Source organism: Cervus elaphus, chromosome 22 (genome assembly GCF_910594005.1).
Source record: "Cervus elaphus chromosome 22, mCerEla1.1, whole genome shotgun sequence".
In the NCBI taxonomy this organism is placed as follows: domain Eukaryota; kingdom Metazoa; phylum Chordata; class Mammalia; order Artiodactyla; family Cervidae; genus Cervus; species Cervus elaphus.
In genome coordinates this window covers 49361502-49387767 of record NC_057836.1, presented here as the reverse complement: position 1 = coordinate 49387767, position 26266 = coordinate 49361502, and the positions used below count along the sequence as shown (strand labels likewise).

Here is a 26266-nt window from a genome sequence, read left to right as displayed (position 1 = left end):
GGCTAGGTCGGTTGGGTGTATGCAGTTAGCTAGAAAGAGGACACATTTCTTATCTCTTTTCATCTCATCTGTTCTGACTCAAGCCTTGAAGACTTAAACTCTTTAGCGGCCTCCTACTAGGGGGATATTAGGTGCCAGTTAGCCTGGGACAGTCCTGGTTCACATATAGTGTTTCAGTAGCTCAGTCGTGTCTGACTCTTTGTGACCTCATGGACTGTGTAGCAAGCCAGGCTCCTCTGTCCTTGGAATTCTCTAGGCAAGAATACTAGAGTGGGTAGCCATTTCCTTCTCAAGAGGATCTTCCCGACCCAGGGATCAAACCTGGGTCTCCTGCATTGCAGGCAGATTCTTTACTATCTGAGCCACCGTGGAAGCACCCAGTTTATGTATATGGTCCCAGCAAAATCCTTATCAGCATTGCTTTTCAATATCAGAAGTGTCCAGGTTTAGATGATAAGAGGTATGATCTCATGCTTCCCTTTCCCTCCCCCGCTAAGACTGTGTTTAGCAGCCCCTGATGGAGCTGCCCGCAGAGCTGATTTGCTTCTGCCACACTCTGCTCGAAAACTTTTAGAGGTTCTCAACCCTCTACTGAATAGAATCCAGACTCCTTAACCCAGCCCTGAGTATGAAGGCAGTGCTTTTATGTGCTCATACCCCATAGCATCTTACAGAGTGCTAGTTAAACAGGATAGTCTCATTAAACACATGTTGAATTAATACCTGTTCTTGAACGTGTCATTTTCCTGCCAGCTCCAGGGCCTTTGCACATGCTGTTTCTTCTGCCATCCTCCCTCTCTTTACCTGGGGTCGTAATATGTGTCTTCTTACTATTCAGCTGCCAGTTTGATGCTACTTATTCTGAGAAGCTTCTCTGACTCTCATGAGCTAGATCAGACCTTTTTTTTCCCCCTCTCCCCTGGCTTTCTTGGTAATGACATCTCTATTTGTGAGATTATTGAATAGCTGACTCCTGCACTAAATGCTAACGTTCCACAAAGACAGAAACAGTGTCTTCTTCCCTGCTATGTTCCTACTATCTAGCTCAGTGCCTGTAACAAGTTACCCCATAAAGAGTTGATAAAGAGACAGTGGGATGTATGAATGTAAGGCCCCTCGCAGGCTGAGGCTGTCCTTTCTGAGCCAGTGCAGTTCATGTCACCTGATTAAACCCTGCAACAGAATCTTAGCACACTTGGAATACATATGAGATTCTTACTCCGGCCAGCAAGTCCCTACAAACTTTGGGCGCATCCTAACTTCCTGACCTCATTTCCTTCGGCCTTCCCCCTTCCTCCCTCTCCCCTACCATGCTGGTTTCCCAGCTCTTCCTCACACCCTCGAGCCCCCTCCCACCTCAGGCCTTTGCACTTCAACATCACCTCCTCTGAGAGGCCCTCAGGGTCCCTGCCCCTTAAAACCGCGCCCGCATCTCTCTCTATCCTAGGTTCCCTGGCTTCATTTCTTCATGACACTCTGTGCTCTGAGTCGTCTTGTTTATTGGTTTTCCTCTGTCTCCACCACAGATTATAAGCTCCCTGAGAGCGGGGACCTGGCTGCATGTTCCCTACTAGAGCCTCAGAGCCTGGCAAACAGTCGGTGCCAAATCACTGTTTGGTGGGCCAGGGATGGAATGAGCGCAGGGCCAGGGTGGGGCTGCCCCTTGGAGACAGGGACAAGGGCCCCTTCCTGGAACCCAGCGGCCCCTGGGGCAAGGCCTGTGGTGTCGCCATGGCAACCCACTGACCTAGGCGCCCCCACCCTGGAGAGGCCAGGGCTGCCTGCCTCCTGGGCCCACTTCCCACACGAACCTGTGTGTCACCACCGTGGGGAGCCCCGGGGGAGAGAGGAAAGGGGCCGAGACAGAATGAGCCAGAGGAACGCACATCTTGGCCTGAGGGGGCACAGGAGCAGGCCCCGGCGGCGCGGGTCCACTGGTAATGACTGGGGTCTGGGGGAGGGGCGTGAGGGTGCGCCCTGGCACCCCCAGAGGGACCTGGGGCCCCATCCTCCCTGGGTAGCTCCACCTGTGGCCTGTCAGCTCTTTTATGTAGCATTTCTAAAGCTGCGTGTTCCTAAAATAGGCCCCAGCGCAGCGCCCCGGAAGACTGTTGATAGAAAGAGGATGAATGCCGCCTTCTATTAAAACCCGGTGACACTTTCTAAGTCAGGCGGCGTTTTCCTCAGGTATTGCATAAGTCAAGAACTCCCTGTTCTCACCCCGTTCCTCAGAAACAAAGCTCATCGTGTTATTCCCCCACTGCTTCAAAACCATGGCCGGCTCCCAGCTGCCTGCAGGCGTCTTGGCCTGGGAGAGGGGGCAGTGAGGCCCTTGCAGTCTGCTCCTAACGGAATCCCCCACTTGTCCCCTACCATGCCTTGGGTCACGGGTCAGTGGGTTCTTCACCTTTCCCAGAGCCCATTTTGGGCCTTTGTCCGTGACGGTGGCCCTCTTCCCCAGAATACCCTTCTCTCCTCCTCGCTCTGGCAGATGCTGACCCGTTTAAGGGCCTGGTGAAATGCCCTCCCCCCTCCCCTCTCTGAAGCAGCCCAGCTGAGCTGGAAGCCCCTTTTTGTCATCTAGATGTACTCCCGGTTCCCTGCTGGCTTAGCAAGGCGGGGTGCCGGGGTGACAGCCAACAGCACTGGGGTCAGACGTGTAGCGGTGACTTCACCTGGCTTGTCTGACACTCTCTTTCCTCCTTATATGTTGGAGCTGCTCAGGGCTCTGTTTCGGAACTGCTGTGAGGAGGAGAGGGAAAGCAGAGTGACCAGCGTGGGGCGGGCACTCAGTAAAGGCTGTGTGTGTGTGCTCAGTCCCGCGGTTGTGTCTGACTCTTCACAACAGAGCTCGTCAGGCTTCTCTGTTCATGGGATTTTCCAGGCAAGAATACTGGAGTGGGTTGCCATTTCCTCCTTCAGGGAATCTTCCAGACCCAGAGATCAAACCTGCGTCTCCTGCATTAGCAGGTGGATTCTTTACCACTGAGCCACCTGGAAAGCCCTCAATATATGCTTGACTGTCCCCACCACAGCTGTGAGCATCTGGTGGATAGAGACCATGCTTCCCTCATTTTCCCACAAGCCCAGCATGCTAAGTGCTTCACCTGTGTCATTTTAGTTAATTTTTGGAGAAACCTGGGAGGCAGGACTTTAAAAAGGTTCAGGAGCCACCTCAATGTTACATAGGTAGTCAGTGGAAGGACTGGGCTTTGAAAGCTAGTTTTTCTCACCACTGGCTCCACATTGTTCCTGGCCTGCCTCTATCTTCTCTTTCATCTTGTACCGTCTCCCTGGGGTCACTCTGCATCAGCCATAGACAGGTTCCATAAACAGATCCCTCATGATCCACCTGTGAGCCTTTGTCTCTGTGGTCCCAGGTCTCAGAACCTCGGAAGTCCTCACTCCCTCACCACGTTCAGTCTCTGCTCCAGTGCTGTTTCTTCCCAGAGGTCTGAGGAAGGATTTCATCCCCGAGGAAGGATGCCCTGCCCACTGCTCCCTCTTGTTTCATTCACTTCATCACAGCCATCACTGCCAGCTCTGCACTTGACACCGCTCCAGGCTCTTGGGGACTAGGTACCAAACAAGATACTCAGTGTTGTTAGAATTTACATTTTTAAGAAGGAGGGAGATGTTGTTGTTGTTCAGTGACTCAGATGTGTCTGCCTCTTTGAGACCCCATGGACTGCAGCATGCCAGGCTTCTCTGTCCTTCACCACCTCCCAGAGATTGCTCAAACTCATGTCCATTGAGTCAATGATACCATCCAACCATCTCGTCCTCTGTCGTCCTCTGTCGTCCCCTTCTCCTCCTGCCTTCAGTCTTTTCCAGCATCAGGGTCTTTTTCAATGAGTTGGCTCTTTGTATCAGGTGACCGCAGTATTGGAGCTTGAGTTTCAGCATCAGTCCCTCAAATAAATATACCAGGTTGATTTCCTTTAGGATTTACTGGTTTGATCTCCTTGCTGTCCAAGGGACTCTCAAGAGTCTTCTCCAGCACCATAGTTTGAAAGCATCAATTCTTCTGTGCTCAGCCTTCTTTATGGTCCAACTCTCACATCTGTACCTGACTGTTGGAAAAACCATAGCTTTACTATATAGACCTTTGTTGGCACAGTGATGCCTCTGGTTTTCAGTACACTGTCTAGGTTTGTCATAGCTTTCCTTCCAAGGAGCAGGCGTCTTTTAATTTCATGGCTGCAGTCACCATCTGCAGTGATTTTGGAGCCCAAGAAAATAAAATCTGTCACTGTTTCCATTGTTTCCCCCTCTATTTGCCATGAAGTGATGGAACCAGATGACACGATCTTAATTTTTTGAATACTGAGTTTTAAGCTGAGTGAGGGAAATAAATAAAAAGAATGCATAAGAAAACAACATCTTTTCAGGTCCTGAGACCCTCGTCCATCAGAAATATCCTGCTGTAATATATTGGTTTCCTGTTAAATAGCTTTTGTCCATCTCTTCTTCTTTTTTTTTTTTACTTTATTTTTTTTTTTTTTCTGTTTTTAAAACCTTTTCACTTTTTTTTTTATTATTATTATTTTTTTCCAGTGGGTTTTGTCATACATTGATATGAATCAGCCATGGATTTACATCTCTTCTTTTTAAAATTATTTTATTTTATTCTTTTTTTTTTTTTGGCCACACCACCTGACATGTGGGATCTCAGTTCCCTGACCAGGGATTGAACCCTTGCCCTCTGTACTAGAAGTGCGGAGTCTTAACCACTGGACCACCGGGGAAGTCCCTATTCATTTATTCTGTTAGAACTTTACACTGAAGACCTCTGACAAGTATTTGCAAAATGAATAGATGGATGGATGAGAGGGAACAACTGGCCTGTGCCTGATCTTGGGTGGCCTTGGATGCAGTGTCTTGAAGCAGGGTTCCCGGCCAGAGTTTGAAGTCAGGCCACGACAGTGAGAGCACTGAATCTGAGCCGCTAGACCACCAGGGCCAGTGGCCAGTGGCAAGGCCCTGGCCTATCCTAGAGACAGGAGTGAAACAAGTAACGTGTTTATTAGGAGGAAAAATGGTACATGCAGACAGACATGCAGGTAGGCTCAGGGAGACAGAGTGGTGGTTTGAATTACTTCTATGGGGCACTTCTGCTGGGTTTCCTTTGGCCAGTCATCTTGCTTTGCCTGGTTCTGAGTCTGTATTGGGTGTATCTTAGGGTCCTCCTCTGCGTGTATGCACATCTCTTAGCCAAGATGGATTCTGGGGAAGAGACCTATGGGTAGGTTGGCATCACTCACTACGGGTGGTGCCCCTTCCCCTTTTTGACCTCCAAGGAGCCTTTCTGTGCATGTGTAGTCAGGGAGGTCTCCTTGACTTCGAGAATGAGGAATGTGTGGTCTTTTATCTTTTATCTGGGCAGGGTCCAGCCTCCTCCATGATCCTGCTGTTATGGAGTTTCTGTCCACAGGGGAGAAACTATTCAGCCTGGGGCCCATCTATCTCCTGCCTCATGCCCAGGAGGGTGCAGTGGGAAGAATAAGCATAAGCTTTGGAGCCTGAAGATGTGGGTTTGAATTCTGACTTTAACACCTTTGAACTGTGTGACCTTGGCCACACCACTGCCAACAGGCCACAGCTCTGTGCAGCTTCCTTATCTGTGCCTACGCACTCAGTCGCTTCAGTTGTGTCTGACTCTTCGTGGCCCTATGGACTGTAGCCGGTCAGGCTCCTCTGTCCATGAGATTCTCTAGGCAAGAATACTGGAGTGGGTTGCCATGCCCTCCTCCAGGAGATCTTCCCAACCCAGGAATTGAACTCACATAACCTTCGGCTACTGTGTTGCAGGCGAATTATTTACCGCTGAGCCACTGAGGAAGCCATTCCTTATCTGTAACGTGGTGTAAATTTCTGTCCCATGAGGTCGACTGTGAAGCTCAGATCAGGTTCTCCGTGTCAGGGTGCCCTGTAAACTTCAAGGATTATGTGCCTTTTGACAACCAACGTGGTCGGCTCCTCCTGCCAGGCCAATGTATGTTCGTGAAGCCCTGCTCTGAGTCTTGGACGGGCTTGGATGTGCCATGCCCCCAGTGCAACTACTTCCTCATTGTTACTTGCTGCTGCTGCAAAGGGAAGCGAGATTTCCTCCTGGGAAGCCCAATAACCATTTAAGGCTCTGCTCAGCCTCATTTTAGGAACTTGAGAAAGTCACTTCAAATTGGGGTTTCCAAATCTCTGATCTGAAGTGGGGAGGCATGAAGATCGGCCTCTAAGGAATGTGGGTTAAACTCCCTGTAAGATGAAAAATCTATGAGGCATCCTCCTTCCTGCCCATGATCCCAGATGAGTCAGGTGAAAGGATGCTTTGCAGCCCAGGAGCCTATGCTCACAGTCATCAGTAAATCCTGCTGGACACTTAGAGCAAGCCTGGTCCTTCTCAAAAGGTCAGATGATTTTTATGGATCAAGTATGAGACAGGTGGGAACAGGAGGTTATCCAAGTGTGAAACTGCTTCTCCAGTGTCCCAGAGCAGAGTGCCAATAATGCTGTGCTGATCACAGTATGAGAACTTTTGTTTTTCATAACAATAAATATAGATATTAAGACATATCATATCATATTGTCCTGAGTTTTAATTTATGACTTTTGCACACATGCAAAAACTCACATAGTATCTGGCACATAGTAGGAACTTACTGTTGTTTTTCAAAAAAGTAATGCATTCAACAACATATTTATTACACTATATCTGTGCAACCAGGCACAGTGCTAGCTCCTGGGCACAGGTGAACAAAAATGACAGGGTCTCAGCAATCATGAGCTGATGGAGGAGCATCCGCCTTGTTTTTTTGATGGCAACTAGAGGGCAGAAACCAGTCTTATTCATGTTTATATCAGACTCACTTGACTACAGCTTCTTGATCTACATGGGACAAAATACATTTTTGTTGAATTTTTATTTGGAAAATTGCCTTTGATGTGTTGTCCTTTTATGCTGCATGTGGTAGAAAAGAAAGCGATCAGGAAATTCTTTAGACGTGTGGATATGTCTCCTTACACAGTGTGCATTTTTTTATATCATTCATGTCAATAACATAATGTTCGTTGAGGCCAGTCTATGGGAAAAACTTTATACCAGGCACTAGTGGAGAGTCAAGAGAAATAAAATAAAATGGACTGTGTTCTTAAGATGTTTAGGTTCTAAACTGTGGAGCCTGTTATGTAAAACAAAGGCTTGCAAAGAAACATGTAAATGAACTTAGCAAAACTTGTAATATGTAAGTTGAGTTTTAGCACAAGTTGTAACACAGGGCAGACTGTGATCATTGCTGCAATACTGGCAGTGTGTTCTGGAGACCATATGGGATATGGGATAAGGAGCGCTCAGAGCACACTTGGAGAGACAGCACTGTGGTTATGACCTGAGTGTGAATGCTAATCCTGCCTCTTACCAGCTGGATGACTTTGGACAAGTCATCTAATCTTTCTGAGCCTTAATTTCCTGATCTCTAAAATGGGCTTATTGATAGAACCTATCTCATAGGGCTGTTATGAGGATTATGTATTATGGTGTACCAAATGCATTTACATAATGCTTGACCCATAAGAGCTCATAATATGGTGGCCTTTGTTAAGCTACTTAATCTACAAATGAGGGCTTCCCAGGTGGCTCAGTGGTAAAGAATCCATTTGCCAACACTGAAAACACGGGAGAGGAGTGTTTGACCCCTGGGTTGGGAAGTTCCCTTGGAGGAAGGAATGGCAATCCGCTCTAGTATTCTTATCTGGAAAATCCCATGGACAGAGGAGCCTGGCAGGCTACAGTCCATGGGGCCACAAAGAGTGGGACATGACTGAGCACGCTCACACACACACAATCTACAAATGTATAAGATAGATGAATGCAGTGTTTCATTAAACATTCAATATGCCTGTCATTCTGGTTGATTAATTCTTGATCTTTGTAAAACCATAACCCATTATCAATAGTTTTAAAGTATGTAATGCTTACTTCAGGTGATGAATAGAGGCCTTTCAGTCCTATGGAGCAACCTGACTTATGAGACACGAGCTGCAGTTGGCACTGTTAAGGGTCCCCCTAGGGAAGAAGACAAACCTCAAAAATCACCTGTGACTCCAAGGCCTGGGGCCTCTATAGATTTTTCAGAATGTTGCGTTCATACAGTCTGGAATGCACGACCTTTGAAGGCTCTGGAAACCCCCATGTCGGTTCTGCCAGACCCGGCACTGCTTAGACCCCATCTGAACCCTCAGCGCTCACCGAGCCCCACGTGTTCAAACAGACGTTGATTAAATAGAAGATGCCAGAAGCAGGAGAACTGAATGGCTAAAAAATAGAGGAACAGTTTCTCCCAAGAGAGTGCTGAAACAAGTGGGGTCCATTTTGACTAGAAAACAATGCATACATGTGGCTTCCTCCTATATCTGACATGTGCCTCAGAGACCAGACCTACTCTGCGCTGCTCCAGGGGGCAAAGCTGGGCAGCGGAGTGGATACACGCTTAAGCCATGGGTCAGAGGGGCCTGAGTGCGGGCAATGGATGGGGGAAAGGAGTACTTGGTGGGATTTCTTCTCTCTCCTCTCTCTCCCTCCTGTAACCTTGTTTTCATCTCTCTCCAGGGTTGGGGTTGGGCAGTGTGGGGGAGAGGGACTGCCCTCAGGACAGCTCTTTCTTGACTCGAACTCTTGTGGATGGTTGTTGCATCTCTTGGCCCACCTGGTGACCAGAGCCAGCTCCTTTCCAGAATGCTGCGGTGAGCTCTTCAGAGAGGGTTCCCCCTCCAGTTGCTGGGGATTCTCACCTGCAAGAATAGGCCCTTTTTGCGGAATAACAACGATGATAACAAACCTGATTCTGGTACAGGCAAATGGGTGAGAGTGTTTCCTTTTACTGACGAAAGAGAGTGGCGGTGTATTTGTGAATGTGTGTGCCCACACGCGCGTGAGAGTGAGTAGGTGTGCATACCTAGCTAGGGAGACCAAGGGCTGGGCTCGAACAATAGAAATTGATTTTGGTGGTATGGTTAGGTGGAGGGAGGGATTGCAAATTTCATGGGATGCCATCTGACCTCAGCCACGGCTGTTGCCAGGGAAAATGTGCCAGGACTTGAAAGGGTTAGAAGATCTGAGGAGAGACATTCTGGAGAATTCTGAAAAGAATTCTGGAGATTTGTATCCAGATGTGGTTTTGCATAAGATGTGATGACAAACACCACCCTGTGTCATCACAGCTCCGAAACCCTTGCAAGCTGTTTCTTTCTACGTTGTGAATTTGCTCTCTGGAAGGGGGTAGCGTTTTAATGCTTTGAATCTCTCGCTGTTTGTTTCTATGTTGTGAATTTGCTGTCTGGAAGGGGGTAGCGTTTTAATGCTTTGAATCTCTCGGCTACTCCCTGTTTCCTTAGAAATACCAGATTTCCATATCCTTTTAACAAGCTGGTGCCTGTTCCACTCCTTGGATATTTCTCTGCTACTTATTTACAATTTTGGAAGCAGCTTTTTAAAAAGCAGTTTATTGAAACATACAATACCCACCAAACCCCAACGTTTCTCTCTGCTGTTGGCACTTGCCTTCCCCTCACTACATTGCTCACTGTTAGCGTGGTTTCCTTTAACAATATGTTACCAAGTAATGAACTTTTCCTTGGCTCTTTGAATTATGAGGCGTCACATTACTCGATTAAGCTTCAGTTGCTCTCTAGGGAAACTGGAGATGAAAATCCTTACTTCAGAGAGTTGTGGTCAGAATTCAATGAAATATGTTAGCATTAAAATAGGGGTTCAGTAAATGCCAGCTCCCGTATTATGAAGAAGGCAGCAGGTGACAGCACCGCTCAAAAGCACACATTCATAGGTGTAATCAGTTCTGCTCTAGTACTGATGTGCATCCCCCCGCGTTACCACCATTCTACAGAACTGCACAACAAAAAGGGCAGCATTCACTGGAATGATAAACTAGGGGCACAGCGCTTAAGAACTTTGTCAGCGACGCATGGGGAAAAAGATAGGACCCTAATAAAAAGGAAAGCACAGTTTTACACATGTTAAATGGTTAAGAGGCATATAGATACAATAAGTATGGCACTTGACCTTGAAAAAGACTTTAAATTTGCTTTTGGAAGTGGACTTTGGTAGGGCCACAGCTTGTGTTTTTTGTGAAATGGTGGAACATAGTCTATCTGGGCAGGTGTGGCTCACAACCCATGCCGTAAACTCAAGTAAGCTGGTAGATGTTTGAGGTGTGAGCACCTGTGTCTTTTGCATATTCCTACAGGGCTCAGTTCAGCTATGTGCAGTTTTTACATTCACTTCATGTTTTCTAAGAATGAAATCAAGCGTAAGCAAACAGAAAATTTGTGCTAGGCGCAAATGGTTCCCTAATGTATCACTTGCGTTGAACACATTTGTGGTTTCAAAACAAACATTGTAGCAGAACTGATGTACTTAGCTGATGCTGTTGAATGAATGAATGAATGAATGAATAGTGGATGCTCTGGATCATAGAAAAAGCATTACCCTACTTTGTGGAAAATACATTTGTAGTGTTTGGAATTGGATTTTTTTTTTTTAAATCCCATGATCTTTGGGTTTTAAAACTAATGGGGGGACTTCCCTGGTGGTCCAGTGGCTAAGATGCCATGCTCCCAATGCAGGGGACCGGGGATCTATCCCTGGTCAGGGAACTAGATCCCACACGACACAACTAAAAGCTCACATGCCACGATGAAGACTGAAGATCCTGTGTGCCACAACTAAGACCCGGCAGAGCCAACTAAATAACTTTAAATAAATAAAGTAATAGGTAACTATCACAGACCTTCTGAAGCCTCCTCCTGCAGTGACTTTCAGTCTGGGCTTGGAAGAGCCCCTGCAGGGGTCACTGACAGAGTAGGGGTGGAGGAAGCTGCAAGTTCCCTGCCCTCCTCTTCAACCAGAACCCTCAGGGTTGTATCTGCTTTTCTTTTTGTTTTCTTTTGAATTAAGGGTTCTGCTGCTAATTCACAAGTCTCCAAACCATCAGTGATTCAGCTGACCAAATTTTGTTTTACAAACTAGTTCTCAGGAATGTATTAATATCTTCTTTTTGAAGAAAGTTAATCCTCAGTGGATACTCAGTTGGTACTAATACTCCAAAATTAATTGAATTTGGCCAAGAAATACTCAAGTGGGCTTTTGAATTACCATTTTGCCTCCAAGCTACTCAGCAAAGTCTCATCAGCAATGATGCATACTGGGCTTCATGTTGAGGCCAACTCCAGTCTGGGCAGATCTCAGGTGAAAGTTGATGGGCATTTAAATCTAGTGCATTGATTATGTTCCTGTCTCTTTGCAAACACCAACAGTGTGATTTTCTTTATTTTTCGTTTTTAGAGAGCTGGATTGAAAGATGTCTCAACGAAAGTGAAAACAAGCGTTATTCCAGCCACACATCTCTGGGGAATGTTTCTAATGATGAAAGTAAGTGCTTAAAACTCAATCTTCCATGATGTCCTGGCTATGGGCTGTATTCTGATGAAGAATGGTGCTTCTGGAATGCTAGACTAGGGCATGTCACCCGAAACAAGAGGCTCTCCAACCGTCTATGAAATACCCAAGCCTTCCTTATAATATCCTCCAGGAGGGAGTTCAATGCATTCAGATGGATGTGGAAACTGAGGCCACAGCAAAAACTTGCTGTTTACACATTCTCATTGTCTGAGTCCCTAAAGACTCCATCTCAGTGATGCTCCAGTGGGGAAATGTGGACTTTGAATGGGAAAGGCCATTCTCTGTAGATATGGATTTAAAGGAGTGTGTCATGGGACTGTTGTTTTAAAGTCACAAATGTCTTTGGTGTTGGAAAGTAACAACTTCTTCTGCATCTTGAACTAGAGAATTGGAATCGATGGGAAGATATTAGCTGCTGTGTTTGCTCCTTTCCTGTGTTATGTCAGGCTAGGGCTTCTGGGTACCTTATATTAAGAGCAGAAGACGACTTGGGACTTGTATTTGCCCCTAAAGCATTATAAAAAGGGGGCAGCTTATTATAAAGTCATTTCCAACAGGGACAGAATGTCTTTCTTAGTTGGTAAAGTGCATCTCCTTAGTTCAGTTTTCTCAAAGATTCAGGGAATCTTCAGGGAAGATTTAGCGTTACTGTTGTATGTCACAGTAGTTTTCTTTTTCATTGCTGCATAGTACTCCACTGTATGCTTCTACACAGCATATGTATTGATTTACATGTTGACGGATATTTAAACTGCTTCGTTTTTGGCTCTTTAAACATCTCTGAACATTCTTTTTTAAAGTTTATTTTAATGTGGTAGAGTATGCCTGATGTAAAATTGATCATTTTAACCATATTAAGTATGTAATTCAGTGGCCTTAAGTACTTTCACCTCATTGTGCAACCATCACCACTATCCATCTCCAGGACTTTTTTCATCTCCCCAAACTAAAATTCTGTACCCATTAAACAATAGTTCTCCATCCTCCTTTCCCCCTAGTCCCTAGCAATTACTACTCTACGTTCTGCTATTCTTTATGAATTTGACTAACTGTAAGTTAGTCAATTCCATATTGTGTATTCCAATTAGTAAATTCCATGTAAGTGGAATCACATAGTATTTGTCCTTTTGTGACTGACTTATTTCACTTGGCATAATATTCATCCCATGTTGTAGCATGTATCACACTTTCCTTCCTTTTTAAGGCTGAATGACATTCCACTCTATGCGTATACACCACATTTTGTTTATCCATTCATCCATTTATGGACATCTGGGCTATTTCTATTTTTTTGCTATTGTGAATAATGCTGCTATACAGACAGGTGAACAAATAACTGGTTGAGTTCTGCTTTCATTCCTTTTGGATATATAACCAGAAGTGAAATTGCTGAATCGTATGGTAATTCCATATTTACTATTTTGAGACACTGCTGTAATTCCATGTGGCTGCACCATTTTACATTTTCACCAGCAATGTGCTAGAGTTCCAATTTCTCAACATTATTGCTAATATTTGTTATTTTCTGGGGTTTTTTTGTAATAGTCATTCTAATGTATAAGGTAGTATCTCATTGTGGTTTTGATTTGTAGTTTCCTAATGATTAGTGATGTTGAGCATCTTTTCATGTACTAAGTGACCATTTGTGTTATGTATACTTTGCAGTAATGCCTATTCAAGTCTTTCAGCCATTTTTGAAACATAGAGCTTGTGAACTTTGAAAATTTAATTTGTTTATTTTTGGCCGTGCTGGGTCTTTGCTGCCGCAGGCAGGCTTTCTCTAGTTGCAGCGAGCGGGGTCTCCTCCCTGGTTGTGGTGCACAGGCTTCTCATTGGGGTGGCTTCTCTTGTTGAGGAGCATGTGGACTCTAGGGTGCACACGGGCTTCAGTAGCTGTGACCCAGGGACTCACTTCCCCCAGGGCACATGGAATCTTCCAGAACCAAGGATCAAACCTGTGCACCCTGTGTTGGCAGGCGGATTCTCGACCATTGAACCACCAGTGAAGTCCTTTTGATCATTTTTAAAAAATCAGACAGTTTATTTCTGTGGTTGCTGAACTGTGGGAACTTCCATAATGATTAGTGATATTGAACAGTCTTTCATGTGCTTATTGATTATTTGTTTTATTCTTTGTAGAAATGTCTATTTAAGTCTCTCAACTGCTAGTTCTTTATATATTTTGTATGTTAACCCCCTATCAGGTATATGTGTTGCAAATATTTTTCTCCTGTGGGTTGCATTTTACTCTGTTGATTGTGCTCTTTGATGCACAGTTTTTTATTTTAATGTAGTCTAATTTATCTATTTTTTCTTTTTCTTAAATTTATTTATTTTTAACTGAAGGATAATTGCTTTACAGTATTGCCTTGGTTTCTATCAAACATCAATATGAATCAGCCATAGGTTTACCCATGTCCCCTCCCACTTGGACATCTATTTTTTCTTTTATCTGTGCTTTGGTGTCCATATTCAAGAAATCATTGCCAAATCCAATGTCATGAAGATTTTTCTTTGTTTTCTTCTGAAAGTTTTATAGTTTTAGCTCTTATGTATAGGTCTTTGATTCATTTCGAGTTAATTTTCGGTAACTTTTCACTTTTTTTTCCCTCAGTTTACATCTTTTTAAAATTTCATGTACTTCTGCTCTTATCTCTAGGTTTTCCTCCCTTGCAATTTCTTTGAGTTCAATTTTTTGCCTTTTTCTGTTGTGAGACAGACACTTAGATCATTGATTTTTCAACTTTTTCTAAGGTAGGCATTTAAAGTTATAAAAATTCCTCTAAGTACTACTTAACTGTATCACATAATTTTTCTGGTGTCATACTTTCATTGTTGTACAGTCAAACTTATTTTTTAATTCCTATTGTGATTTGTTCTTTTACCCATGATTTATTTAGAAATCTATTGCTTAATTTCTAAAAACTTGGGGATTTCCTAGTTGCCTTTCTACTACTGATTGCTATTATAATTCCACCATGGTCACAGAACATACTCTGTATGACTCCAATGTTTAAAATTAGTAAGACTTGATTTTTGTCCAAACATATGTTCAATTTGGCAAATGCTCACATATGCTTGTAAGGAATGAGTATTCTGCCATATTTGGATGGAATATCCTACAGGTATCCATTAGACCAGATTGGCTAGTCATGTTTTTCGGATGTTCCATATCCCTATGGATTTTGATTTTGTCTCTAAGGTACTGAGAGAGGTATTACAGTGTGATTACCTATCTTTTCAGTTTTGTTAATTCCTGCTTTACATGTTTTGAAGTATTCATTTCTTAGAAATTTAGGATTGTTGAATCCTCTTGTTGAAATGATATCCCTCCTCATATTGGGTTTCCCAGGTAGCTCAGTAGTAAAGAATCCTCCGGCCAATGCGGGAGACACAGGAAACTTGGGTTCGACTCCTGGTTGGAAAAATCCCCTGGAGAAGGAAATGGCAATCCACTCCAATATTCTTGCCTGGAGACTCCTGGACAGAGGAGCCTGGCGGGCTACAGTCCATGGGGTCACAAAGGAGTCACACATGACTTAGAGACCAAACAACAGCATCTCCTTATGTCTAGTAATACTTATTACCTTCATGTCTATTTTATCTGTTACTATAACTATACCAGCTTTCTTTTATATTGGGATTGTTGTCGTATATCTTTGCCTTTTTATTTTCAACCTTTCTGAATTCAATGTTAAGATTTTTAATATAGTTTTAAGAAACCAGTCAGATTATCTTTAACTGGAATATTCAGATCATTTAAATGTAATATAGTTACTTACATTGTTGAGCTTAAATCAGCAAACTTGCTGTTTAGTTTCTATTTCTCCCATCTGACTTTATTTCTTTATTCCTCCCTTGTTCCTTTTTTATGGGGGGGAGGGATTAACACAGTTATATTTTTTAAATTGTTTTTCTCTGCTAACTCTCCAATTAGATGTTCTTTTAGAGTGTTTCACTGAGGGATCACATTCTGCACCCTTCCTTTCATGTCTGCTTCACATGAATCCTTCCCCCACTTCAAATGCAGGGCATAGACACTCTCACAGCTTGACCTAATTGAACACTTTTCCAGCATCTGTGCCATTGCTTTAGTGTATTTTACATCTACCTATGTTATAAGCCCTATAAGACATTTTTATCATTGTTTTACACATTAGTCAATATATAATGATATTTATTCACACACTGACCCTTTCCAGGGCTCTTCATCCTTGTCAGCAAGTCTGTGTTTCCATCTTGGATAACTTTTTTCTTTTCCTTCATAGCTTTATTTATTTAGGCTGCAATGTGTGGCATGTGGAATCTTTGTGGGATCCTAGTTCCCTGACACGGGATCAAACCCATGACCCCTGCATTGAGAGCACAGAGTCTTAACCAGTGGACACCAGGGAAGCTCAGGGATCATTACTTCTTTAACCCAAAGAAATCCCTTTACTATTTCTGATAGGGACATATAGAGAAGTGTAGATCATGAAAACCATTGTTATTTCACCTTTATCTCTGAAAGATATTTTTGCTAAATAAAGAATTCTAGTTTGGTAAGATTTTAATTTCCCTTTCAACCCTTTAAAGTTTTCATTGCATGGTTCTCTGGTTTCTAAAAGTTAGTCATCAGACTTAATTTTACTCATTTGAATGCAGTGTGTCTTTTTGTCTCAGACAAAAAGATATCTGTCTTTAGTTTACAGCAGTTTGATTGTGATGTTCTATCCCAGGTTCAATCCCTGGTCCGGGAACTAGATCCTGCCTGCAGCAACTAAGATCTGGGACAGTCAAATAAGTAAATAAATATTTAAAACATTTCTTACCTCTTAAAAAAAAAAAACTGTCTCTTCTGTAGTTCCCTGCTCTCAAAGAATTTTCATTCCAGAAAGGAAGCTAAGGCACATGTTTGCATATTTGTAAGGCAAGGTTGTATGTGATAAATTCCACTTGAATTGTGCAGGGTGTTCACTTTGCCATACCAGTTTTGTTCCTGGACTCCAGTATGACCTCACTGGAAGCTTGTTAGAAATGCAGACTCTCAGGCCCACTCCAGACCGACTGAGGCACACTGCATTTTAACAAACCCCCAGGTGATTAGAATGCCTGCTAAAGTTTGGGATCAGTCACAGAGTTGGAGAATGACTAGGGAAGGCATCTTGAAGGAAGCAGCATTTGCGTTGGGTCTCCTAGGATCCATGTGGTTCCTTTAAGTTAAGGACTGGGAGGAAAAAACCCACAAGGCGTGTTTTGGACTTGAAGAGTTTCCCACACGGTCTTAAGCAGAGAGATGGAAGGGGCGTGGGGACCAGGACTGGGGAGGAGAGTTTGGGCCGTGTCCGTGAGGGACTTGGATTCTGATGAGGGGTTTGGAGCCGCAGTCACGGTGCCACTGCAGGGGCTGAGTGAGGGGTGTCAGACCCCAGTTTTCAGAAGGCGAGTTTGGTTCTCTGCAGGTGAATTGGAGCCAGGAAGACACTTCAGAGGCTCCCACCTGGTCCAGGTAAGGGGACGAGGCTGAAGCCCAGGGTGATATCAGTGGGACGGAGGGAACTGGACAGACTGGGGTGATGGGATGGGTCCGAAGAGCAGGAACCCAGTGGGATTCCTTGGGATTCCTGTTTCCCTCCATGGGAAACAAAACAAGTGACTGCACAGTCCTGTAACCCTGCTGGGCCCAAGTCCTCTGGGCTTCAGGTCATTGCTTCCTTAATAGCTAAATCAAATGACTTCGGCCTCTGTCTTAGAGCCTGGGCAGAGGTCTAGAGTTTTCCCTGTATCTCCAAGAGTTATCAGACTGTGTGTGTGTGAAAGTGTGTCAGTGTGTGTGTGTGTGTGTGTGTGTATTAGTGACAGTCCATACGAAGTCCTGTTCCTTCTGCTCTTTGACAACTCCTAACACCTAACTGTCAGACCCTTCGGCAGCTCCCTCCCACCTGCCCGGGTGCAACATCCGCTTCCCTTACCCTTCATAACCCTTCACCAGCTCATTATCCCGGTTACTGACAGACGGTGAAGGATGGTGAAGGAGGCTATTTATACCACGGGGACAGGAAGAGTTGGAATTCAACAGCACAGAGGCATAGAACTGGGGTCACAGTGGGTCACCACTTGATTCAACTCGTCATTAACATTAAAATCCCATCGAATTCCAAGGCTAGAGAGGTGTAAGTTACTTTTCTCTCCCCCTACTCGGCATGTCTGGTTATCATCCAGTTTGGTATTTTCTCACTCCATAAGACAGGGTTCCAGAGAAATGTGGTTAAACTGGTCCACATTCCCATGGGGTTGTAGGCAAAAGCCCCCAGCCCTGCCAACAGCAGAAAGGCTTTGGGACAGCTCCTAGAGCAAGAACAGGGGCTTAGAGCCAGAGGTCTGGGGTGGGAGGCATGCCACAGAGAGTCTGCCTAGGATGGCTTTCAAAAACTGGATTGCCCGTGTGGGATGGACCCTGAAGTGTCAGTCCCGGCTGAACACCTAGGTGCAGCCCTGCAGGCGGGCTTAGGAGGCCCAGTGCTTAGGTTATGATTTAAGACAACCTCCAACTCTTGCCCTTCCTTGGCCTCCATACCCATCATGGGCTGCCCTGTTTTTTTTTTTTTTTTTTTAATATTTTCTTGAACATGTCACATGGCATGTGGAATCTTAGTTCCCCAACCAGGGATCGAAGCTTGCATTGGAAGCTCGGAGTCTTAACCACTGGACTGCTAGAGAAGTGTCCCTACAGATTGCCGTTTCTGCCCCCTGAGTGTCTATCTGTCCTCTCCTTGTGGAGAATTAGGTAGTTTCTCCTCTGTACATGAAGCCCACTGCCAAGCCCTTCTGCACCTCCGCTTACTCCCTCCATGGCTGTCAGTCCCTGTGGGGAAAGGAGTGTGTCTGATGGACTGGGCCTCACTTAATATAGAAGGCCTGGGGCATCAGAGGTGCTTACTGAATGCTTATTAAGTAGTGGGTTTTAGCAAAGCAAAATACTGTACAAAAAAAAAAAAAAATACTGTACAGCCATGCTAGATTATGGTCTGTATCTGTTAATTTACTTTCAGCTTTTGGCACTCCAGGACCATTTTAACTATTTGAAGAGGTTCTTCCTCCTGATATTAACCTCCCCAATAGGATCTTTTAATTTGTTCAAAATTATAGTATTTTTGGATGGATAATTCACAATGATATGGATCTAAAATCAAAATGCCGTAAAGGTACTACTGAGAAGTCTTGGTCCCTCCCTGGTCTTCCCTTCTAAGCTTCCTAATGGAAAGCATATTTGTTTATTGTGCATTCTTCAAGCATTTCCAATGTTTATTGTATATTCTTCCAGCGTTTGATTTCTTTATGCAAACTAACATTCATATATATGTTCTTTTTTTTTTTTGCCATTTTCTCTTTTCTTGCCACTTTCGTACACACAAAAAATAGCACCTTATATGCACTTTGCTGTGACTAGCTTTTTTCACTATAAATCCTGGAGTGTAAGGATGGAGAGAGCATTCTCATTCTTTTCTTGGTTTTTGTCTCCTTTTTCACAGCTGTGCAGTATTCCACTGTGGTGTCATTTAGCTAACTAGATGAGCCCTGGGCTGTTTGCAACACTTTTGCTGTTATAGCCAAGTTGCAGTGAACAGTCTTGTGTCTGGTCATTTCCCACGTGTGCCGGAGTAGAGGCAGTGTCTGTTCACAGATGCGGGGCTGCTGGGTAAAGGACATGTAGAATTTCAGTGATTCTGTGAGATGTCTTTCCGCATTGGGGGAGGTCATCATTTTGCATTCTCCCTGCAAGATAGGAGTCATCTGTTTCCCACAGCTTCACAGCAGAGTTTTGTGATTGTGGTTTGGATTTTTGCCAATCTGATAAGTGAGAAATGGCATTTTAGTGTACTGTTCATTTTCATTAGAATCGATGATCTTTTCACATTTCAGGAACATTCGCATTTTCCACCAATCGTGTATCTTGTATGTATGTATCTCGTATGTATCACGTGTCTTTTTTAAAAAATATTTATTTATTTAATTTTGGCTGTGCTGGGTCTTCGTTACTGCATGGGCGTTTTCTCTAGTTGTGAGCACCGACCACTCTCTAGTTGCAATGCTCAGGCTTCTCACTGCAGTGGCTTCTCTTGTTGCAGAGCACAGGCTCTAGAACTTGCAGACTTCATTAGTTGCAGCTCCCAGGCTGTACAGGACAGCCTCAAGAATTGTGGCCCACGGGGTTAGCTCTTCCGTGGCATGTGGGATCTTCCGCCATCAGGGATTGAACCTGTGTCTCCTGCATTGGCAGGCAGATTCTTCAACACTGAGCCACCAGGGAAGCCCTCTTTCTGGTTTTATTGGAGCACTTTCTAATAAAAGAGGAGGGAGGTGAGACTGCTGTCTGTGGTATGATTACAATTTTCCCAAGAGAGTACTTACGGTGTGGGTTTTTTTCCCCCACATAGAGACTTGAGATTTTTCTCATGTAGTAAAATTTCTCAAAATTTTCTTGTATGGCTTTGGGCTTTGTATCAACATTAGAAAGGCTCTTTCCTGCTCCAAGATTATGAAGGAATTTACCCAGAGGAGGTGAAAGGAAGCAGGTGTGGGGCCCCCTCTGAGCGGTGCTGCCAACATCACAGTCTTGTTTGGGACTTAGCCCCATTCCCACGGGGAGAAGGGTTTGCTGCCAGAGGCTGATGCCCACTGCCAAAGGCCTAGTCCAGGCACCCTGATCATCAGCTGGTGCTCTTTGCAGGGGCTGGAAGGGAAGTAGATAAGGGGGAACGAAATGTTTGGCAGCCCCATTTGTTCCCAACAGGTGAGGTCTGGCCAGGTGCAGCCTGATTAGTATAATGAAAGGAAATAGAATTAGAACTTTGAAGTGAAACTTGAGGCTTACATAAATTTGAACCTTTCCTGGGATTTGAAAAGCAGTAATTAATTTAGAAATGTTCTCCATCCATATTAAATGCTGCCACACCAGCTCTAGGCAAGAAATATTCTAAAATAAAGTTCCCAAATATTGTGAATTCAGCCAGCATAGAGGCAGAAGACAAATGATAGGTAGGTAATACGCTCCCTAAAAGTCTTTAGTTCAGTTCTACAGGTTTGAAGGGAGAATGAGGCTTATAAGTGTTGGGGTTCAGGGAGGTTGGGGTGTCCATTAGCCTGGGTCCCTCTCCTGGCTCCACTGCTAAACTGTGTGATGTAAGGTAAACCACTTCACCTCTCTGAGCCTCAGCTTCTTCCTCTGTTAAAGGGGATAATAGTCATAATTAAACCTAACATTAACTAAGCACTAAGAATGTTTCAAGTATTTGATGTTTCACATTCATTAAATTATTCACTGTCTCAGGAAGCTATGACAACTAAATGCAGTAATGTGAAGAGCTTTGCCCAGTACCTGGCATGTTATAAGACCCCAGTGAACATTCCCTGATGAAAGTGAAAGTGTTATTTTCTCAGTTGTGTCCAACTCTGCGACTCCATGGACTGTAGCCTGCCAGCTCCCCTGCCCACGGAATTCTCCAGTAAAGAATACTGGATAGTCATTTGCTTCTCCAGGGGATCTTCACGACCCAAGGATCGAACCCATGTCTCCCACGTTGCACGCAGACTCTTTACCATCTGGGCCACCAGGGAAGCAGTACTGTTATTTTATATGCTTACTGCAATCAGATGGGTAGACTCAGCTTTTGATTGTGGTATTATCTTAGCCATTTATTCATTCCACAAATACCTTCCATGTGTGGGTATTAGAGATACCATGGCGATTGTGGTCTGTGCCCGCAGAGCTTACAAACCCCCAAGGCAGATGCGCTGGTCAGCATGTAGTGATCACATGCCGTGACAAGAGCTTTACTAGGGACCAGCCAGGGTGCTGTGGAGCCCAGGGGACAGAGTGGATAGCTGTCCAGGTGGCCGTGGATAACTGCCACACCCAGGCCAGTGGGCAGGCAGGGCAGGGCGGGTGCACACCTCTCTGGGGGGGTGACAACTGTAACTACCAGGGGCCCTTAGACAGTGCACACGTTGTGCCAGGGGGGTTAGTTAGCTCTCACGGTTAGTGCTTAGAATCATTATTACCCCTATTTTACAAATAAGGAAACTAAGGCACCAAAAGTTTGTTTGCGGTCACACAGCCAGCAAGTGACGGAGCCAGGATCTGAGCCTGGGCATTTTACTGCCAAGTTAATATTAGGACATAGATCCAGGAGGGGGAGTAGAGGCACTCACCATTGGGAAATGGACCAAGATTCCCTGGATGGGGATATTAGGAATTAAAACTGCAAGTGGGAGCAGAATAGAGGGGCAGAGAGAAGACCGGGCACTGGGCAGCATCTCAGTGGGAGGAATTTTAAGCCAATGTTGCTCTCCGGCTTTGGTAGGACGAGCGGTGTGGGCCTGGAAGGTGGATGGCTCAATGTGGGCTGTGAATGGCTCCAGGAACATTGTCGGCATGGAATTCTGCCTTACAGGGTGAATCTTATTTGGTTTGAAGCATTTCTGCCTGTTAAAATGAAGAGGTACTTGGCAAGGCTAATTCCAAAAGTCTCTATCAACCATGGCTATGTTCATTTTTCTAAAACGTGCTCTCCTGTCCTCTTCGCCTAGCTGACTCCTGCTGCTCCTTCAGATCCCAAGCCTGGGCTTATACCCCGACTCGGTGCTGCCGTAGCTTCTTAGGTCTGCCTTCTCAGCTCTTGCCCAAGACTTACATTTTATTGGCTGACAGTTTGAGCTCAAGAGAGTAGAGACCATGTCTGTTTTTTCTCTCCCTTTAGCCCCTGGCATGGGGCTGGAATATATGCAATAAATATTTGATGAATGAGTGTATTCCCCAGCACTTCTGGGGAATTAGGATTGAGAGCCATCAGATAAGAGGATGATGCCTGAGTGTGACACACACGGTCTTTGAGGAAAAGATGCTGGGAAAAGTCTTCGAGGAAAAGACCCCAGGGGTCTGGAGGGAAAGTGCCTGCAGAGGTTGGAGGCCTCTGTTTGATGACTGAGCCAAGGGTCTCTGTTGGCTCCAGGTAGACTAGCTCTTCTCTAAATGCTTTCAGTAGCCACCTGATGCCCATCATTGAGGGAAGTCCAGTCTCCATTCATGGGGTGCATGGCTTCCTACAAGTGTTTCAGTCAGTTCAGTCGCTCAATTGTGTCGGACTCTGCGACCCCATGGACTGCAGCACGCCAGGCCTCCCTGTCCATCACCAACTCCCAGAGTTTACTCAAACTCATGTCCATTGAGTCGGTGATGCCATCCAACCATCTCATCCTCTGTTGTCCCCTTCTCCTCCCGCCTTCAATCTTTCCCAGCATCAGGGTCTTTTCAAATGAGTCATTTCTTTGCATCAGATGGCCAAAGTGTTTCAGCCTCATGCAAAGCTTGGTTTCCTTACTTATAAAAGGATATAAAACAACTTCTTAACACTGTTGGGAGGACCAAAATAAGAGAGCAAATGAAAAATGGTGTACAGTGCCTGGTTTAAGTACTTAGCTGGTGAATGCTATCAGTATTTTTATGATCCTCTTTTTAAATGTTTCTAGTATTTTTTTTTACATAGTTTGTGATATTTAATCCTCAAACAATCTTTATGACATCAGTTATGATTTTCAGGTTTTAGGGGAGGGCCCTCCAATGTTAATGAGTCAAGTGACTACTTAGGCTCTCACAGAGTTGAGGATGAAGTTGGAATTCGAACCCAGGTCTGCCTGCCCTCAAAGCCGATTCTCTTACCAGTGGTTGGTATTGGAAATGGGGCCTTAACAAAGTTTAGTTGGGGAAAAAACCTGATGCAATAGAGATAGGTAACCCCTGAATGGGCTTCCCAGGTGGCTCAGTGGTAAAGAATCTGCCTTCTACAGCACAGAGACACAGGAGATGAGGGTTTGACCCGTTTTTCAGGAAGATCCTCTGGATTAGGAAATGGCAACCCATTCCAGTATTCTTGCCCGGAAAACTCCATGGACAGAGAAGCCTGGTGGGCTACAATCCATGGTGTTGCAAAGAGTCAGACAGGACTGTGCAACTGAACATACATGCATCCCCTGAACAGGAAGCACTAGGGTATAATCCTGGTAATGGGAAATTTTCTGGCTCCAGACAGTGGGCCATTAGCCTTTCCTCTCCCCCATGCCTTTCCTCATTCCGCTTGCCATCCATCCCCCCACCCCGAGCACCCCCTCCCTCAGCATCCCCCTCTCAAAATCTGACCTGTTCCTGTAAGTGTGACTGAGAGAGACAGTGTACAAGCCAGGATGTGTTATGTGAACGTCACTACCCTTAAGTTAGGTGTGTTGTGTGTGTGTGCACTTGGGTGTAAAAGAGAACACTGAAAAAAGACTGGTGGTAGATAGGATAAAGAGTTGCCAACAGTGTGTCCTATTGAGAGGCACTTGGATTTCCAGAGATTTCCATTTTCCATGTGTTTTCCAAATTAAAAAAAAAAAAGTGTATTATTTTTGCACACAGTAAACAAAGCTGTGTTTTAAATTCGGATCATCTCTTCAAGGTCAGCTCAAATGCCACTTCCTCTTTGGAGCTGTGCTGTCCCCTGCTGTGTGTTTGCCGTGCAGGGTCCCTATTAGTGCGGTTGTGTTTGCCCCCCGTAAATTTTCCCGAGCAGAGAGGCAGCCTCCCTTGCCTGCCTCCTGCGGCAGATTTCAGCTGAACAGAGACACTCCAAGGCCTGCGAGCCAGAGCAGCCCAGGGCAGCCTTTGCCGTGCAGCTCCGGCACTGATATTTCCCGGCTCTTAGCTCTGTGCCCTGCTGTGAGTCTCTGGCTGTGGATTCTCACTGTGGCGGCCTCTCTTATGGCAGAACACGGGCTCATGGACTCAGTAGCTGTGGTGCACGGGCTCAGCTGCCCCATGGCACATGGGATCTCAGTTCCCAGACCACGGATCAAACCAGCGTCCCCCTCATTGCAACGCGATTCTTAACTACTGGACCACCAGGGAAGTCCCTGAGTTCCTTTCACTCAATCTTCCCTAGTACCTTTCAAGATAGGCATTATTATTATTACCGTCAGGTTAGAGACCAGAGATTGTCTTAAAGCTCGAAGGGGATTACCAGATGTCATAGCACTTCTCCAGCGCCCTTGCACCCCTTCACCTCTTGACCAGGACCTTCAGCCACCTTGCTTCTCGGAAGGTGGCCTGATTTTTCAAGTGCCCACAGTTTTATCCCCTCACCTTCTCCACCCTACCCTTGACTTTATCTCACCTTCCTTGACATCTGGTTCCCATCTTTGGCCCAGTCCAGGGTTTGGCTTACTTGTGGTTTCTCTTAGGAAGTCTTTCTTGATTGGCCCTGCTTTTTCATGTCGTCTGGGTTGGCAATATCCTCTCTGCCTACCCATATCACAGCATTTATCACTTCTTATTGAACCTGATTTCTCTCGCTACTGTTTGTCTCTTTCCCCAACCAGACTCTAGGACAAGAGCTTAATTTCTTTATCCTCAGTGTCTAGTTGGCACACATTAGATATATAATGAATTTTTGTTGAATTAATTAACAGGATCCCTTCAATAGCCCTTTAAAATGATTAGGTTTACAAGTGAAGAAAAAATAAAGCCCAGAGGTTGAGGGGTTTTCTCAATCACGGCCAGTAAGGTTTTGAATTGATTTTAGAATATAGATCTTTTGTGACCCACGTTGACTGATGTGCTGAAATTTAAAGAAGCAGAGAAAAATAGCTACCCACTCCAGTATTCTTGGGCTTCCCTGGTGGCGCAGCTGGTAAAGAATCAGTCTACAATGTGGGAGACCTGGGTTCAATCCCTGGGTTGGGAAGATCCCCTGGAGAAGGGAAAGTCTACCCACTCCACTATTCTGGAGAATTCTGGAGAATTCCATGGACTATAGTCCATGGGGTCGCAAGGAGTCAGACACAACTGAGTAACTTTCACTTTCAGAGAAAAAAGTCCTGCCAATTCTAGGGGAAACAAAAATGTAAATCATGAGCCAGCACAAGCTGGACAGAGATATATTTAGGTTGTTTATATATTTTTCCTTGTTTAAAAAATGCAGTTGCTGTTGTTTTTTAACATAGCCTTCCTTTCAGTTATTTACTTAGTGTAATTCTTAGGAGTTGAGTTGTGGGGCCAAGTGACTGAATATTTTAGATAGCTGTCAATATTACTGCAAAATTACTTACCAAACTATTGTACCAGTTACCACTACCTTCAGAGAAATGTGACACTGTCAATTTGACCATTTGCACACTAGCATTGGGGATTATTATTTTTAAAATTTTTGTTCTCAGAGATATAAAGTTGTGCCTCATTATTTTCTTTTTATTTCTTTGTAAACAGTTGAGGTTGAGTATTGTTCTTTGCATCTGTTTACCTACGTTCTTATGAGACTCATATGTTCATGTTCCTTTTTGTGCAATTTTTTTAAGATTGTTGAAGACATTTGTGGAAGGCAGACTCAACTATTTAATTAAGTGACAATGGGAGGCATTGGCTGGAGGGAACACAGAGATGAATAAGATACCATCCTGCTTTCTTCTTTTTTAAATTGAGATGTGATTGACATACAAAACACTATATAAAGTTCCAGGTGTATAATATAATAATTCAATACTTGTATATATTACAAAATGATGACCCCAGTAATCTAGTTAACATCCATCATCATACATAGTAACAGAATTTATTTTTCTTGTGATGAGAACTTTTAGGATTTACTCTCTTAACAATGTTCAGAGAGTACTATTAATTATAGTCACCATGTTGTACGTGACATGCCCACAACTTATTTATTTTATAACTGAAAGTATGTACCTCTTGACTCCTTTCACCACTTTCACCCATCCCCTACCACA

The 26266-nt window shown here is 44.5% G+C and overlaps 1 protein-coding gene across 2 annotated transcripts in view; it reads left to right on the top strand.

Moving 5' to 3' along the window:
• RFX4 (regulatory factor X4) overlaps positions 1–26266 on the top strand; it is a 174583-nt gene that overhangs the window by 17454 nt on the left and 130863 nt on the right. For both annotated transcript variants that reach the window (XM_043882365.1, XM_043882364.1), the window contains exon 2: positions 11357–11443. In XM_043882365.1, the coding sequence (XP_043738300.1) occupies positions 11357–11443 (87 nt within the window). The remainder of the gene's footprint in view (positions 1–11356; positions 11444–26266) is intronic.